Source organism: Hipposideros armiger, unplaced genomic scaffold, assembly GCF_001890085.2.
Source record: "Hipposideros armiger isolate ML-2016 unplaced genomic scaffold, ASM189008v1 scaffold_277, whole genome shotgun sequence".
NCBI lineage: Eukaryota > Metazoa > Chordata > Mammalia > Chiroptera > Hipposideridae > Hipposideros > Hipposideros armiger.
In genome coordinates, this window is record NW_017731627.1 from 729305 (window position 1) to 747856 (window position 18552).

General features: G+C 40.9%; 1 protein-coding gene across 1 annotated transcript in view; it reads left to right on the forward strand.

Annotated features, from left to right (window-relative positions):
• The first annotated feature begins 826 nt into the window (after window positions 1-826).
• The window catches only part of LRIG3 (leucine rich repeats and immunoglobulin like domains 3), a 53557-nt gene continuing 35831 nt past the window's right edge, over window positions 827-18552 (forward strand). The window contains exons 1-3 of the mRNA XM_019657563.1: window positions 827-1344; window positions 7154-7225; window positions 7433-7507. Coding sequence (XP_019513108.1) covers window positions 1130-1344; window positions 7154-7225; window positions 7433-7507 — 362 coding nt within the window. The 5' untranslated portion in view covers window positions 827-1129. The remainder of the gene's footprint in view (window positions 1345-7153; window positions 7226-7432; window positions 7508-18552) is intronic.

The window sequence follows — 18552 nt, forward strand, 5'->3', positions numbered from 1 at the left end:
GGCAGGCAAGTATTTGTAGGCTGGTAGCATTCTCAATCAGGATTTGTCATCAGTCCTTTGATTTGTCATCATAGCAAAGGTGGACCATGGTACCTATATTAATTTTTTCCTCCAATGTCCTAGTTTTCATTTTGCTTTGAAATATTACTGTGACGACTTTTATTATTTCTTGGTATTGCATGCAATCTGATTGTCATCGCGGTTTGTTAGAAGGTCATTTCCCATAATTTCCCCCAGATCTATCCAGTGCACTACAGCGGGCTATTTGTAACTCAATATGCCAATTCCAATATCATGACTTTTACATTTTATTATTATTTTTGGAGAGATCATATGGTAAAAAAAGACCAGTATTAATGTTCAAAACAAAAACAAAACAAAACCCTGAACTTTCATTGAAACCATTGTTTCATCTGTGGATAGTAGGGCAATTTACGCATTTTAAAAATTTGGAATTGAAAGGTTTCCCGATAACAGAGCTAACTTAACTTCACTCCCCTGAAGTTCCCCTAAATACCCCCAACTCCGAGAGCTGCCCTAATATCCTAATATTTGCTCACTTGTTTGCGCACTCCCTTTTTCTCTTCAACTCCATTTGATATATGTTTCCCAGGATCTACTGGAGACTTCTGGACCCAGAGGCTGGAAAATATAACTCCGAATTTCCTACAATCTCAGCTCCCACTTTCTCCCGTGCTCCCTCCCGGGGCTGGAGCCTTGTTATTGTCACGTGGCCCCGGGCGACGGGACCTGTAGCCTATGGGCGCGCGCCGGCCGCTGCACGCCCCGCCCCCCAGCTCCGCCGACCGGGGACCTGGCGCTCCGCTTCAGGGAGGCGGAGGAAAAGTTACTTTTGCGGGCTAGAAGGGGTTTCGGCGCGCCGACGCAGCTCGCCTTTGCAACTCTGCCGCAGTTCGCCTTTTTTGTTTGTTTCCCTCACGCTGCTCCGGGGCATGAAAGGGCTCCGCTGCGGGGAGTGAAAGAAAGGAGTTTACCTGGGAGCGCGAGAGGAGGGCGCGCACACGCGGCCCGCAGCGCGGACGTCCACTGTAGGCTGGAAGTTTGTGCCGGGCTCCGAGTGCGCGCCGGCGGCGGAGCGCAAGGCCGAGCGACAGGCCGCAGGACCGCAATGGGCGCGCCGAGCCTCCGCGCGCCCGCGGCGGCGCTGGGGCTGCTGCTGTGCGCGGCGCTGGGGCGCGCGGGCCCAGTCGAGGGCAGCCGCCGCGGGGTGGCCGCCGAGCCCCTGTGCCCCGCTCCCTGCCGCTGCCTCGGGGAGCTGCTGGACTGCAGTCGCCAGCGGCTGGTGCGCCTTCCCGAGCTGCTCCCACCCTGGGTCGCTCGGCTGTAAGTATTCTTCCTGAGGGTGCAGGGGCCGCGCGAGATTCGGGGAAGCCGCTGGAGACGCGAGGGAGCGGCGCGAGATTCTGGAGAGCCGGCCAGGGGCCTGGGCTCTCGGCGCTTGGCGCGCAGCAGCTTTTTCCAGGGCAGCTTCTCCTGGCCAAGGCCTCGAGTGGCGCGCCGTGGGGATGGAAAGGGAGCCGCCGGGACCGCAGTCTCCCTTCCCCGGTGCCGTGCAGGTCGCGCAGGTGGGCCCTTGGTGCGCCCAGCCTGGCCGCTGATGGGCGAGGGGCGGGAACCACTGACAGCTCCAGGGGGTAGACACGTCCTGCGCCTGGAGCTTTCCTAGGGGGCTCAGTGCGCGCCCCTGCCTGCCTGGAGAGGTGCTAACCTGCGGACTACCGGAGTTCACAGTTCTCCCTCTGAGTGTATGATCCTGTGGCTCAACTGTAGTTTCTAACGACTTTGGGCCCTTTTCCTGTTCCAAACCAGTCTTTTTACGCGTTCCTTTCATTTGGGAGCTCCCTCGACAGAGTTCGGGCACTGTCCGAACAAGCTGTGGTAAACATTCTTTTGTTCTTTGCCCTGTGCTTCATTTCACATGAGGAAACTCCATAAATCCCCCTCCTCGACCCAATCGTAACACATTCTCGTTCCGGCAAGAAGTTGGCAAGACTGAAAAATAGATACGGAAAGGAAGGAACTAGAGTTTTCAGAACCAAGGGTGTGATATTTGTAGCTTCTCAGAAAGCCCAGACGGTTTAGGAGAGAGGGCTGTGTACTGTTATGGAAGTTTGGGGATGCTAACTGGATTGTGAAAACCTGAAATCAATGCCAACTGCGCACAAGAACAGGGGAGAAAACATAGTTGAGTTGGAAAGTCTGATTCTTTGCAAATGTCATCCCTTTCTTCTTTCCCAGCCCTAGTTTTGGTAAAATTGGAGGACTCCTGTAAAATGTATACAAACAATTGAAACTTGTATTTCTTTTTTTTATTTATTTAAATATGTTTAAAAGAAAGAAAAGTGCAATCCATCTTTAGTCCTTAGGTTTGGGCCTAGCAGAATTGCAATGGAAATTCGAAGTTTTTAAACAATTCCTAGTAGACTATCCTAATGTCCTAATAATAGTGGTAGAAAGAAATTGTGCTTTTAAGTCGTTGTACTAATCAACATTTTTATTTGTGAACTGTAGAATTGTTGACCATCAAAACCTATTCTTTGTGTGTGTTAATAAACCTTGGTTTAGTAAAAAAATAGATTGGAGAGTTATAGCTTGATAGTTAATCTCTTATCACAGGCTGTTTTATTTGGTAGTTTTTTATTACAATTGAAGAAGGAGATAAGGGCTTTAACCTAAAGCAGGAAGACTTTCAATTAGTTGTGGCTAATTCTGTTCAATTGCCCCTTGTGGAGGTCATGCTGCCTTATTCATGAAATGTGAATGGCTCTATTGAGGACATATGGAACTGAACATTTGAATGACTGGGGGTGAACACCTATGAATAATAGAGGGATGAGAAAAAGAAAATGAATAGAGAGTAGTGCTTCCTGGGGTGTGTTTAGAAAGGCTTGGATCATTCACATATCTAACGTATATTCAATAGTTTCTCAATATCAAGTGGCCTCTTGGATCGTGCAATATGTAGTATTTTTGTGAATTTGGATGTCTTTAAAAAACATAACTGTAGTGCTTTTAACTAGAAGTTGAGTTAAACCAAAAGGAGTTTGATACCTATTTAAACGTTGTCTTAAAAGTAGCTGACCTAATTAGGATTTTGTTTTGCAGATAAATTGGTGGCACACTAAAAACAAATTACAGTTTATTTGGTTAGCACAATCTTTAATTACATTTCCGCCAGCAGTAAATTGTCTCAATACAAGTCCACATTCCTTAAATGTATGTGAAAATAAGTTCCACTTGTATAAATAAGCACTAAGTCTGTTGTCAGAAGCCCCACTGTGATCACTCATTGGACAGCTCTGTCATTCTTGTACTTGTGTGACTTTTAACCAACTTTGTAGTTGTCACCAAACCATGTGGTCTAAATTCTTTATCGTAAATGTTTCTTTTGTTTGTGCCTAAAGCTCTAGAGGTCTTCTCTCTCCACCTTTGACAGCAGCAGAAAAACAAGGAATTGAGCTTTTACTGCTCTGTTACTTGGTGTTTGTGACAGGAGACATAAGATAGGTGCTTCTTAAATTTTACATTATGAGAAAAGCTTTTAAATTGACTGCTTCAGAGCTCAGAAGTAAAAAAAAAAAGCATATTATTTTCCCATATTTTAACTTCCTTATGTAATTAATTAAGGTAGTAAAAGTTTGTCTTAGAACTAGTATATGAGAACACTATTCAGAAAAAGTTTGGTGCCTGTCTTTTATTTGTTGAATTTGCAAGTTAAAAAAAAATCAATCTTTCTGTTTATTATACATATGTATTTATTTTTTCATTGTATTCGGTTGTAATTTATTTCCATAGAAACCCCACGTGTGAAAAGCTGAATAGTTTGAGCTGTAATGTAATAATATTGTAGTTAGTTCGCCTTTCAAAAAGTAACTTCTAATACTTTAATGGAACTGGCTCTTAAAACAGTAATTATTTGAAGGTTGCTTACTACTGCCTTAAAAGGCAGACTTGAGTTTACATCCAGAGTTTGTGCTTACAAAGAGTCCTGAACCTAAAGAGGAGTGCTTGTTAGAATATGTTACTTGGCCAACACAGGGAAAAGTTGCTCAATTGCCAATGAGAGCTTCAAGTAATATTAAAATCTCATTGGAATTTCAGAATTATTTATTGTATCACAGAGAAATGTTTGAGTGAGCAGGGCTCAGGCGAAAAAAGTATGAAAGGTACTTTCTGCTGATGGGATTTCTTTAGTGTTCCCCTGTTATAAATCCTTTGGTTGGTACCAGGATTGGGGCTGGGGTAGGGGTAATAGTCCATATGGTTTTCACAGCTGTTTTTCTATATTTTCCAGACTAAAACTTGAACATAGCTGGCTGATTTATGAGTCACTTTGGATCAGTGTCTTAAAACAGCTACAGCCTGGCTTTTTGTTTTTCAGCTTTCCAGATTTCTGCTGAATTAGCAGCTCTGCAGGCCCCAGTGGGATTGATTAAGAAGCTGTGCTGGATTTGCATTTTAAAATTTGACTTGGAAGTCAGATTTCCAAATGCTAAAAGGAAGAAAACGATAGCTGGAACCAAATGTTGTAAATTAATTATTTTCATATATAGTTCTTCTCTTGCTAATATTCTGGAAGAGCGACTTCTCTCTACCATGTAGAGTTTGATTTTTAAGTATTTGGCCAGCTGAGTTCTGGGTAGATAGTGACTACCTCCCTGCCTGACCACCTTTCCCCTTTCATTAACCTCGCTCCCCCAAGTTTGTGTTTTTTTTTTTTTTTTTAAGGTTTCTTAGGAAAGATGTTCATTAATGGAACTCTAAAAATGAAGAATCTGCCTTCCTTAGTGAATGTTATGGGTTGTAAGAAAACGTGGACATTGTACAACTTGAATTTGTTTTTAATGGTCTCGCCATAAAAGCACTATAATGAAGATTTAGGAAAATGTGACATCCTTTAACTGGAAAGTAATCATTTCTGAAACATAAACTGTATTAAATCTAAATTTAGGTGCATTAAGTTTTCATGGCTTTAAGTATTTAGCAGTAAAAGTCACTTAAGGGGTGATTTTTTTCTTCTCCCCCATGTAATGTGGTTTTAATAGTAGTACACAAAATTCAGGAATGAAAGTGTTGCAATAACCGAAATAGTTAAGGTTGCCAGCTCCTGCTTCTGAATCAGAAGTGAGTGGTCCCCAGCATGTGCACTGTTCTGTGAAGGCAGCTTCTCAGTTTTTTAAAGGTCTTTTGTTGGAGATCTCATCCCATTACTGGTTGGAAAAAAGTTAAGCACTCAGTCTCTCTTCTCACAGGATTGCTCTGTGAAATAATCCTTAAAATGAAGTGAAGAGTGTGGTTTCAGTTCTTCTAATTAAAAAGAAAACCTCCAGTATTAGTTGTAAATGCCATTTGGTTCCCCCTGTCCTTTTAAAACTTGAAACAATAGGGGACGCAGCTTTATGCTGGTTCAATGTTTAGTTAAGTGGGTCCAAGTGAGATTTTCTGTTGACTCAGGCTACCTCCCAGGTGAAGGACTCTTTTCCTTGGTTGTTTTTTAAACCCTGTGGGAAATGTGTGACTGTCTGTGGTGCTAAAAGCACACAGGTTTTGTTTGAATCCTAACGTGAGTTGTTGAGCTCACGGTTTCCTTGATGAACTCCAGATGGACCTGAGCTGGGTTTGTGAGGGAAAGTGTCTGGCTCCAGCGTGGTGAGCATGCACAGCAGTGGTTGTAATTGCAGGATTTTTATAGTTTAAAGACTGTGCCAGATTTTTTTCATGTTATAACTCTACCAGAACAAATCTACTCATGTCTGTTACTGTCTGGTAGGTCTTTAGGCAAACATGTTTCAAATAAAACCTTTGCAGATTTTTTTTTGGGGGGGGGGTGGTGAAATCGAGAAATCCAGGTTATTCTCAAAACAAAAATTCAAAGGATCTCAGAAAGGATCTCTGATTTCTAATTGTTACCTAGTGGACGTGCTCTAAGTAACACCGCTTCCCTGGGTGTGATTTCTCTGCAATTTTTTGGTGGAGGGGCATACTTATGCATATAACAAATGGTTCCTGCTTTTCTCCCATCAAATATGGTTATTTGAAACGTGGGTTATATAAAATCTTCATTTTTAAACACTGAGAGAATTAATTTAGTAAGAGTTAGTTAACCTCTTTCAGTAGGAGAGCTTTAAGCCATAGCGTTGTCAGCCTGGTCTTTAATAGCTGTTCAGCCATTTCATTTTCATTACACCATTTTGAAGGCATATATTCAGTATGTTGACAAATATAGGGAATATAACCAAATGTTGGGCAGGTTTTGTTTCCAAGTTTGAATCTCAAATGCTGAGATGACTTTCTAATCTAGATTATTGTGAATGTAGGAGTTTTGTTGTGCTTTAAAAAATAATAATAATAATGTCCTATGGAAATTGTCACTATGTTAGGTTGAGTCTTTGAGTAAGAAGCAGATTTATTTTAATGATTGCAAGGAAATCTGATCACAAGTTTCTGTACACTCCACTTAACTTTGTTAGGTATTTGATATGGCTTAAATTATACATTGTATTACCAGATATTGAGATTTGGGGAATATAGGAACGCATAGGGCTCTGTTGGTTTTCTACCCTCTCCACACACACACACACACACACACACACACACACACACACAATACTTTAAATAATTTGGTGCCTTAACCCAGAGAAATAAATGTGTGAAAAGCAGCTTTTATTTTGTTTGACTATAATAAGGACACTGATGCTTAATTTTATGATAAAAAAAGTTTCTTTATAGGTTTTTGTTTCAGCAACCTGCATAATTAGCCACTTTTCATAAGCCATGACTTCATCATATCAAGTTGGAAGTGAGGAGATGGTAGGGGATGGGGAAGGTAAAGCAAAACAACCAGCTCACAAAAGATCTGTTCACCCTGTGCCAAAAAACATCTCCTAAAACATTTGTGGGTTTAAAGCATTTGAATCTGCCAGCCTCCTACACTAATTCTGTCCTCAGAGTTTGTATTTTTTAGTTGGGCATTTTGGTTACCATCTAGTTTTATGGACAGGATGGACCAATTATGTATGTTGTCACGAGTGTTGATAGAGGTATTTCATAGATCCACTCTGTCGTATGCATCATTAAGTGCTATTAGTGATTTTTAAAAACTACTTATAATTTTATTTTTGTTTTCTTCTAGGGACTTAAGTCACAACAGATTGTCTTTCATCAAGGCAAGTTCCCTGAGCCACCTTCAAAGCCTTCGAGAAGTGTGAGTCTTAGCTATTTTCTATTTGAGGTTTGAACAAAATATGCTACCCAGTACACTATTTAACTGTAAAGAACATTTGGATTACAATAAGTTATTTAAAACTGTTGGCTTGGGAGATATCTTCAAATAATTTTTAAAACTTTTCACTACTGTGATTACAGATTACCTAATCAGCATTTTTTCCATCTCTTTTTTGGGCATTTTTAGGAAACTGAACAACAATGAATTGGAGACCATTCCAAATCTAGGACCAGTCTCAGCAAATATTACACTTCTCTCCTTGTAAGTGAATGAATGTTAGCAGGATTTCGCATGTGTGTTTGCAGGGATTATGGGTAGCAGTTACATATGGGCTAGAGTAAAAGAGTTTACCAGCAGACTGCGAGTACTTCCCTCAGCAGATAATGGAGAAGTGTTCTTCCAGTTGGTTGACTTGTTTTCCAGCCCTCCTCTCACTCACTCCTAAATTTGAAGTATTATTGTAACAACACACTTTTTACACTTTGTTGTCATAGCTGAACTGGTCTTTAAGATTTAGAGAAGCCACCTTCACCCCCACTGAGACATGTATTTGATTGCATTCTGTAGACTAGGACTTCAACTCTGGTATTACTTAATGGTTGGCATGGGAGCTGTGGATTAGATAGTATTACATGGTTACTAGGAGAGAATGATTGGAGTTGTTTTGTGAGGCAAACTGGGAGCTGTTAATAAGGCATTGGACTACCCTCTTTTAAAGTGCAACGCCTGCGGTGAAAATCAAGGTTCAGAAACCTCACATTAAAATACGAGCTTTATACAGTTCAAGTTAAATATGTGATTGAAGTTGGAAATACCACTGCATGTTATTTTGCAAATACGAGTTTTCAAATGAAATTAACATTTCTGTGAAATTTTCTGTATGTTTAGGGCAGGTGACATGTTTATATTCATGCACTGAAGACGTTTTGGAATAATTTTGACTTTTCAGCATTTAAAAGTAGCATTTAGAATGCGCATGGTTTAATTTTTAAAATTAAGTAATTCATGACTTTAATCTTGAATAATTTAAAAACATGTTTAACCCACTGGAGTTAAACATGTTTTCCTCCTTTAAACAACTTAAGAAAAAACCCACCATTGTTAGGCACTTCTGGGAAAGGTGTTGGGAGGGTCCAAATTATACAGTAAATTTCAGGAAAGCTGTTCAATTAATTAAAGTGATCACTGCCCAATTGCTTACATCTGGTGATTTATAGAGGTTTGTTTTTACTCAGGGCCCAGGTCAGCTAAGTCACTGGTGCAGCCGCTGTGTCTGCTTTCGTCTGTTTGAGTAAGAACTAAGTGACATTTGATACTGATGTGGTTTTTCCAAAGATCAGAAACAGAAAGGAATGAAAGAAAAAGCAGTTGGTATTTGACAAATAAACACTGAATTTAAAAAACATTTTTGTGCTAGCATTAATACCTTTTTTTTTTTGCATTTCACAATTGCTTAAAATTGTAAAGCTAAATGAAGCACTGGTTTTGGTAACTTAAACATCTTTAGCTATTCTCATCTGACCAATGGGGCCTTTTTAAGTCCCAGAGAATGCCACCTCCCCCTTCTGTCCTTGCCCTCTGTATTGGCAGGTTCTGTCAGCACATTCAAGAGAGTCTTGAGGGGGTCGTTGCATGCTTCATGGCTAAGAAGGTGTGCGGTGGAGTCTCAGAATCTGGGCGGGGTGGGGAAAACAGTCTCCTCCTCGGCATGGTGTATAGAGTTAAAAGCATAAGGACTTGGAAGGAAATTAGTTCTGTTGGAAATAAATAACCTGGTGATTTTACACTTTACATCTCTAATTTATAATTAGAAGACTGAAAGGAAATATGGAAAGTTAGAAACCTTCAAAATTTGAACTCGTCTTCATATGCTTGTGGGTGTTTCACTTATTGAGTGCTGAATAATCTTTTATGAATTTGAATAATCTCACTTTCTTTCCCCTTAATTTGCTGTCACACGTCTAACTGGAGGCTGCTTTGTCCATCGATATAATGATAGATCCCATTTATTACCTAGACCACATAGAATCTGGGAACAGTAATTTATGTAGGTAGTGATTCAGTATGGATAATGGAAGATTGTTTTCACACATATGAAATATCTTGAAAATTTTACTTCTCTAGTTTTCTTCTGCAGATGTTTTGTTTTTTTCTGTAGGCGTCTTTGGATTTTGCATCACACAATCATTGTTTCTAAAGCACTGTTCATTTCTGCCTTGTGTAGGGTGGAACATTTTCTTTCATATAGAAGCACTTGAAAATAAGCAGAGCTAGAAGTCAGTATGTATACATTTCTGAAATTTCAACAAAAATTGTTAAACCATATAACACGACTCAGATTAGAAACTTGCTGTAGCGCCACAATTAAATCCTGTATATTTCAAAGTAGCTCTTAGGATTATTTAACTTGTATTCTATCAAGATTTTTTTTTTTTTTTTTACAATTTGTGGAACGAATCATTTTTTTGGGTAATTTACTCAAGTTAAATTTTAAAATGTATTTTAAAAAATGGAAAAGTGAGTTGGAGTCTTGAGCACAAGATGTATGTCAGTATTCCATACTATTGTACTATTGCTGCTGTGTACAGTGGGGCCCCTCCTAGCTGGAGGGGCTGTATGCAGAGAAGACTATGCCTAATAAGACCTTCCTCTTCTCTCAGCTGCAGGGGCCAGGAGCTAATATTGGGTCAAATGGCATCCCGTGTCCGGAGATGGATTTATTTAGGGACCAGTTCTGACAATGTCAAGGAATCCTGGCAAAATGCCAGGTTTTAGGATGATGGTTGGGTCAGCATTAACCTTCATTAACAAAGCTCACTTCTAACATTTTTAGACATTTTTCAGATATAAAAAACCTGAACAGACTTGCTTTTCTTTGAATCCTGCAAAGCCCTAGCCCAGAAATCAACTGGCATGCTAAAGGCAAGACATGGTTAATGTTTTTGTTTATTATTGTCTCACTTTACTAGTCATGACAGGGTGGTATATTTTAGGAGAGGAAATGGAATAATCTTTGGAGTGAAAATATTTTGTTGCAAAACTGTTGATCTGGAGTGAGTTGTGTTTACCATCTATGATAGTCCTGGCTTCCTGTGATGTGGCATGAGCTGCTCAAGCAGTGGACATTTTTGACACCCATGACCTGGGCTAGGGTCTGGTTAGAATTCATGCGTTATGTAACATTATTGTGGAACAAAAGAGGCCTTAATGGTATTGGGTAGAGCTAGTTGAGCCTTAGTCTTGACGTTGATGGTTTATACAGTATTGCCCAACATACAGATACTTGCCTGGTGTCATAGAGCTGAAAAGGTTTAGGTCAGTGACTCTGAGAGGCACCTAGAGTACTTATTAAAAAGGTAGATTTCCTAACCCTGTCCCTAAAGATTCTAAATGAATGGATTTGGGTGGGGCCCAAGAATATCTGTTTTAACACATCTACCTTGCTGATTCTAATCAGAAATTGCATGAATACTTCTTGAATTACTGATAGAGTTTATCACAATCAAATAAGCCTTTTCTCATTATTTCTTATCTCAAAAGTAGAGCATTTCTCCCAAGTTCATAATATGTTATTTTCCCAGAGATGACGTTGGTATCCTTCCGAAGAAGTTGTTATAAAAATTGATCACCTTCACAGGGAGGCCCCCAGAAATGTGTGCTTGACCAATGGCAATCCACGGAAGAGAGTTCGAGGAGAGTGGGGTGATCAGATGTATTATTTGAAAGTGTCACTCTGGCTTTAGTGTGGAGAAGGGCTTGGAGGTGGTAGGAGGGTGGTGATGAGGAGGAAACCACTGCAGTAGGCTGGGAGAGATGATGACCGCTGTTCTTCTGCAGTGCAACTCCGATCATGTCAGTAGAACAGTGACTGAAACCAAAGCTCAAGTCAGGTGGCTCAGAATTAATTGCCAGCTCTTCCCTTTGTGACCCTGGACAAGTCTGTCTGTGTTTCCTCATCTATACAATAAGCAGAGGGAGAATATTGCCCACCTCAGAAAGTGGTTGTGAGGATCTGAAGAGAGAACGCAGGTGAAACGAGGTGGCGTATGCTCAGTGCTTGGGGAATATGAGCCGTGATCATGATAGTGATCATTCATGCAACTAAAATTGATTGAATAAGTAAACAGTGCCAGGCTCTGTTATAAGTGCTGGGGACACAGCCGTGAACAAAGCTGACAAACTCCCTCTTATCAGGAAGCTTCCATTCTAGTGAGGGGCAAGAAAAAAAATCAGCAAACCAACTTCAAAAGAAAACTTCAGTTGTTTTGATGAATGCTTTGAAGGAAAAGAAAAAAGGACAAAGGGACAGAGGCCTCTGGCAGTTGCCCTTGAATGTGGTCGGGGAAGACTTCTTTTTGAATATTTACCAAATCTTACTAGGTGCTGGGTACTGTTTTAGGGCTGAGATTCAACAGTGAACAAAACAGATAAAAATCACTGCCTTCCTGGTTGTGACCCTCTCATGGAAGGAGAAAGACGAAAAGTAAAATAAGTAAGAAATGTGGTCAGAAGGTGAGAAGTGCTAGGGAGAAAAGTGCAGCGGAAAGGAGGTCTGGGAGAGTGGTGGAGGGGTTGATGGTTGTAGCTGGGAATGCACGGAGGGGCTCACTAGGGAGGTGACACTCGCACCAGGGCCTGATGGTGAGGGAGGGAGTAATGGAGGGGCGTCCTGGTGGTGGGGGAGGAGGGTCACCTCCTTTACCCTCCCCTCGCTGGCCAGGCCCACCTTGCCTCGCGTATCTGTTTGTGGTAATGAAATGATTCTGTTTTAATTTTCTCCCCTCCTATAATTTGAGGCCTCTGTGGCTTACTCTTCTTTTTCCCAGCACTTAATACAGGTGTATGGCATATAGTTGGTGCTTAATGAGTATATGAATTAAGGAATATTTATGGAACAGCCTCATAATTCAAAGCAGTTAGCATAATTCAAACAGATCTCCTCCTATAAACTTAGTCTATACCAGTGACTAAAAATTTACAGGGGAGACAAAGCATACATATGTTTTACTTAATTTGTGTTCAACTCTGCGTGCTTGGTAAAAATAATAATAGTAAATTATAACAACAGCAATAATTATTCAAGGAAAGAAAAAAGAACGAGAAATAATTTAAGTAGTATAAGGATTTAGCTCACCGCTGTAGTCTGAGCACATGCCCTGGAGTGTGTGGGAGATGAAAGTGTGTGGGAAATAAAAACCCGCTTTCCCCTTTTCCTTTCTAAGTGACTATCTCGGCCCACCGAGGATGACTTTGGTCTTCAGATACACAGATACACAGATTAGTGATAGCCCCTGTGCCCAACACGCATAAGTACTACTTCATCCGGTCTCTTTCCTCTGAGATCTGATTTGATTTATGTGCTACAGAGAACAACCTGGGTGGTAGGAAGTAGGGAGCATTGACAACTTGCGTAGCGTGAACGATAGTCATTGTAGAATTCTGAGAAGGGTGGTGACTTCTTTTCTCCTTCCATTTTGAAAGTCGCTCAAGTGCATTCTGAATAGTTCTCCAATGGCATTTGTTACGCATCTCATTCCAGAGTAGGACTCACCTCTTGCTAGTTTTCAGGCCCCTCAGCAACCCAGGAGATGCTCATAGGAGATGCTCAGTAAACGTCTGATTGGACGAGAGAGACCATGGACCCTTGTGCAATAGCAGGGAGACCGAGCTGGTAATGGGGCACGCAGGTTTTTGTCTTGTCTCACACTAATGACCTGTCTGACCTCAGGCAGAGTTAATTAAGTCTTCTTTGTTTGTCTGTAAAAACCGTGTAAGTTGTCTCTCCGTCTATCTCATCTGGTTCCAGTGCAGGATCAAATGGCATGATGTACATGAAAGGGCTCTGAAAAGCGTGAGCAGCAGCAGCTGCCGGGCTTGGCGGAGGAGCAGAGACTTGAGGCAGTGCGCCAGCGAGGATCTCTGGACAGGAGGGTCGCAGGAGGAAGGCAGCATTTAGAAACATTATCCTGGCAGCAGTAGATGAGGGAGGGAGAAGGAACTTCGCATGTGGGGTGAATTTTCAGGAAAACTTTTGTTCTCCAAGTAGTTGAGAAAAATTGGTGAGGATTCAATTATAATGAATAACTGAACAACATTCCTGGCCTGAGGGCTTGTGTATCTATAAGGCAGATTTTGAACTTTTCATATCGCCCAACAACACCTACTATGTGCTAAGCGCTAGGGAACAAAGAAAACTAGGACTTGGCCTTGCCCTCAAGGGGCTTTGAGTAGTGAAGGACGGGAAGACAGACAGTAAAGAGATACTCCAGGTAGGGTGCTGCCCCAGATGATGGAGATGTGCTTGGGGTTGTCCCATTGCAGAGCAGAGCCGTAGTTTCAGTAAGTGTAGAGCATGAGGGTAAGTGAGGCCCAGAGGAGGGAAGACACTTGGGTACATTGGTAGGGCTCAGCTTAGGTGTGTTACAGGTTTGGGAGACACTGAAGACTTTAAAGCAAGGGGATGAAATAGCTGCATTTCATTTAAGCCCGGAATCTGCTTTTCTCCGTTTTTTCAAGTCGCCATTAAACAGTGTTCATTTTCTAAATCAGGTTCCATAAAGACAAATAAATAATGTGACTTGGATACTTCACAGTTATGACTTGCCTATACCCGTGACCCATCCGTCCCTGGAACCCTTCTGTGCTCTGAGCCCTGCTGTGTGTTAGGGCCACATCTCTTTTTCCCACAAAGGGAAATGGGCCATGGGCTGGGAGTCATTTGAATATTGACTTCTGTTTGATGAAAAGAGTGGATTTGAACTACTGGTTAGAAATCTGGTCCATAGTGTTCTGTTGTCTAGATACTGAACCCAGCACCATATTAAGTGGGAATTTTATCCTTGGGCATGCATTTCTCATAACATTCCAAACATCAGACTAATAAAATCAGTTTGGGAGACAGTGATTTAAGAGACTATTGCTTGGTTGCATTGCACAGGGTTTATTCAATTCATCAAACTCAATTTATAACTTTTAAAACATTGATATTTGCATAGTTCACAACTCAGAGATAGAGCAGCACGTAAAGAAGGCAGGCATTCTGTAGGCTTTCAAGTGATCATGTAAGTAATTCTGTCACTATGCAGTAAAGCTCAAAGAGATGTTAGTTTCAGTTGTTTGTTTTTTAACCAAAACTGGTGTAAGTCAATATATGTAAATTGGTCACCAGTGTATCATATTTATTAAAGAAGTTGGGGAGCAGTTGTAGTCAAAATTGGAAATTAATTTTCTGGAAATCATGGAGCTTTGTTCTGATTACGTGGACGTAAACCGTATCCCATCTTGACCTGCGTCTGAGTGTAAGTGAACCCATGGAATTTGGTCACTGAAAATTTTATCCCCAAACGTACGCTATGCTGATGTAGATGAACGGACTGGTGTCATCATGTGTGAAGGACATTGCATTCGAGGGCTACAGCCTTCACCAGTACGAGCAAACCAGACGTCATTGTGGTTAATGGAAGTAATAAGCTCATGAAGCTCAAGTCCTACAAAATAAACACATAAACATCTTACCATGATAAGTTGTATTGGATTTTAAAATGTTTATATGTGATTTGCACATAAAAGAGAGTTTACTGTACACAGAGCTGTGTTTGTGACAAGCACTCTCTAAGTTTATCTTCACATTTACTTGTAAACCAGTCCCTAGAATACAAATTTGCAAGGTTTTGGAATGCTTAATTTAGAATGGCTGTTTTTGAAATACAATATAAATTCGTGATCATGTCATGGCTGTTTAAACCTTTCAGGAATTTCCCGTTGCTCTTCGATCTAGAGCAAAATGCTCCTCAAGACGTAGACTACTTTGCATGATCTGAATCTTCTTTGCCCACTGAGCCTCCCCTCGACTCATTCCTCACTTCCAGGACTGTGCCAGCCTGTTCCTGCCTCAGGGCACATGCTTTTCCCTCTGCCAAGAATGCTCACCTTTCCCCAACTCTTGTTAAGTCAGACTTAGGTTTCCCTTATATATTTTCATGTCTTCTTGACAATGTCCACTTTATTATAATATACGCAGTCATGTTTTTCAGTTGCATATTTGTGATTCTTTAATGTCCATTGCCCCCACCAGAATGAAACATCTTAAGAGCTGAGGTTGTGCCTGTTGTCATCTCCATTGTAACCCTGGCGTTAGAGTGGAACCTGGCATGATGGTAGACACTCAGTACATGTTTGTTAGACGAATGACCAAATGGATACCCCTGTTCAAATGGATATATTAATATATAGTTAATTATAGAAGAAACTGCTCAGTTAACCTTTCTGTTCCTGCCTCTTTATGCACACTTACAATTTTCATGAATGAAAGTTGGTTTTTCCAAGGTAACGACATTCTTAGATTTGGCATAGAGACTCATTGGGCAACTTCCTTCAGTCTTGAAGCCGATAAACTTGAACCCCAGTCCCTTGAACTTGACCTTCCAGTGTAGCGTGCCACAAGAACTCCTGTGTCACCAATGTTTATCCTGAACCTACACCATTTTCTCATCCCTTCCCTTAACTTCATGCTCGCCATTTTGATTGCTGCTTTGAAGCATCAAGTGCAGCTTCTTCCAGAGACTTCTTTAAGCTGAATGGGGCTTGTGCTGCCAAGATAGACCAAACAATAAAGCTACTTGTGTAGATAGTTGCTTTTCGGGACCAGGGTGGCAAGACTCAGCATGTGTGTCTATCCTGGCCTAGTTACTTTTCCTCCCTCGCTTCCTTATTTCAGTGTCTCTCAGGGCTCTAGATGGGTAGAAAGATCAAAACAGTGAAGCAGGGCTCTAACCAGTACCACTCTTTCTTTCTTTGGCTGCAAGTTGCTTAAGTACTAAATTCAAAACATGAAAGGAAAGGCAATTATAAATATAAGCACCTCCTTTCTAGCACTTAAAATCACCTACCTGGCTGTCTCCCTCCCTCTCCATGAAACTTTAGCTGGTAGATACAGTAAGTGGTCTCTAGAGTGAGGTTGAAAACAAAATGAAATATTAAGGTAATATTTTAAGCTGTAAGTACCATGCAGCATAGGATACAGCTGGTAGACATTCTTGGATTGTCAATTTTACTATGCATGAGCAATTTTAAATATGTTTATAACAAAACAAACATGGAGTAGAATCAAGCGGGTATAATTTTTTAGAAAAAATAAGATGCTTTTTGAACTTAGCCGCTGATTGCCATGTAATCCTGCACAAAGTATTGGCCTAAGAATAAAGGGCAATATTCTTTAAAGATGGACATTTACAGAATCGGGTACGTAGTTAATTATTGTACAAATCCCTCTATCTCTTAGTCTCCTGTCCTTTTTGCTTTCACTTCCTCACCACCATCCCCATTTAAGTATCAAGAAAAGGGTCAGGGGAATTAGAAACAGTTTGCTGTATTGTATAACTGGCCATAACTCATGGTTTTGTTAGCTTTGAGTGGCTACACGCAATCCTGGTAACTCAGAATCGGAAGGGACATTTCTCCCTCTGGAGAAATCTCTGAAACAAGAGGTTTTCCAACCTCCCCTAGAGTACAAAAGCTCACTTCTTGGAGAGGAGCCTTTCCATTATGAATAGTTCTAATAGCTAGGATTTTTTTATTTGTTAAGCTGAGCTCTGCCCTTCAGTGGCTTCTACCTATTGTCCTAGCTCTACGTGCTGGAGAGAACAACTTGCTTCTATTTCCTGTATTCTAATACAAGACTTCAAATATGAGGTTCTCTTAAAGCCTTCTCTTCCCTGGCTCAGATTCCAGCTCCTGTTTCCTATATGACAGGTGGTGTAGGCCAGTGCTTTCAGTAGCACTCAGTAAGGTGGGAATGTCCTGTATCGGTGCTGTCCACTGTTCTCACCACTAGACACAGGGATATTGGCTACTTGAAATGTGGCTAGTGTTACTAAGGAATCGAATCTTTAATTATTTAAATAGCCACCTGTGGCCAGCAGCTGTTGTACTGGATGGTGCAGGTCTGGACTCTTTCAGTCCTCACACACCTCGTCCAATATGACAGTGTAAAATATGGTGCCCAGAACAGGATATTTGAGATGTGGACTAATATAGAATATGGCTGACACTGTCTCTCGTGACTTGAATAGTGGACATTAATGAAGCTTAAGATCATATTAGCATCTTAAGGACCATGGTGTATTGGCTCCTATTGAGCTGTGGTCAGCTGAGATCCCCAAGTCTGTTGTCCTTTTCATAAGAATTATTTTCACATAGGCCTTTTTACGTGATTGACTAACAAATCAAAACAGTGCCTTATCCCAGCCTAATTTCTCTGGTTGCTTTTAAACCATGATTTTACTACATCGAGAAGCTTTCAGTCATGATTCATCTATTAGATGAATTATACTTGTAGCTCTGCAGCATTTGCACTTGACTGTTCACACCTCTGTCCCTGTTCATGCAGATGATGACAGCACAGGGCCACAGGCAGACCCAGCAGAAGCCTCTAGCAGCTTCCCATGCCAGTCTGAATAAAGACAAGGATGATGTGAGCTTACTTGCCTATATGACCATTGTCACCACATTCTCCATGTCTTACTCACAACGACAAGTTACATGCATGGTGAAATCAAGACCTTCTGTGTCTGTGATGTTCCTAGCCCATTGGTCTGTGAACAGTATCAGAAAATGAATTGACATTAGCATGCTGTGTTCATACAGAATTAATTTGCTGTATGGTAACTGTTTATTCATTTAAAGTTCAGAAGAATGATGCCATGTTTTCTGGTTCGCACTGTCAACCAAAATTAATTTTAGACTGTAATAAAGAATAAAAGGCATTTATTTGAGCAAAAAGGAGCTGCAGCCCAGGAGACACAGATTCACATAGCAACTTAAATAGTGTTCCACCAAGAGGCCGTCTTTTACAGCCAAAGTTCCCACCCAATTCTCCATGAGATCAATTTTATGTAAATGAGGTATCCAAATTGTGCAGTTCTGATTGGATAGGGCAAGTCTGTCTGTTGGTAGAAAGACAAAACCAGGGCTTTCCTACAGTGGTTGACTCAAATGGCATAAATAAGGACATAGTATAGTACAGGAAGCCGAGAGTTCAGTCTGAGGTTCTTTTGGGTATACAAAAGTACTTGAGGGGCACTGTCAGCAAGTGGCCCCTAGACTCTTAGTTTTTATAAAATTTAAGCTATCTCAACAGATAAATTCCTTCTTGGGGTCCACAGTACCATCATCCTAAGTTAAAATTCTTTCTATAGACCAATTTTTTTTTGTTAATATATCTTATACAAATCTAAGTTGGATGATTTTTAAGTAAAAATTGCAGTAACATTTTTGAGGGAAGGTCTTGAGGCTTATTTTCGGTTCTA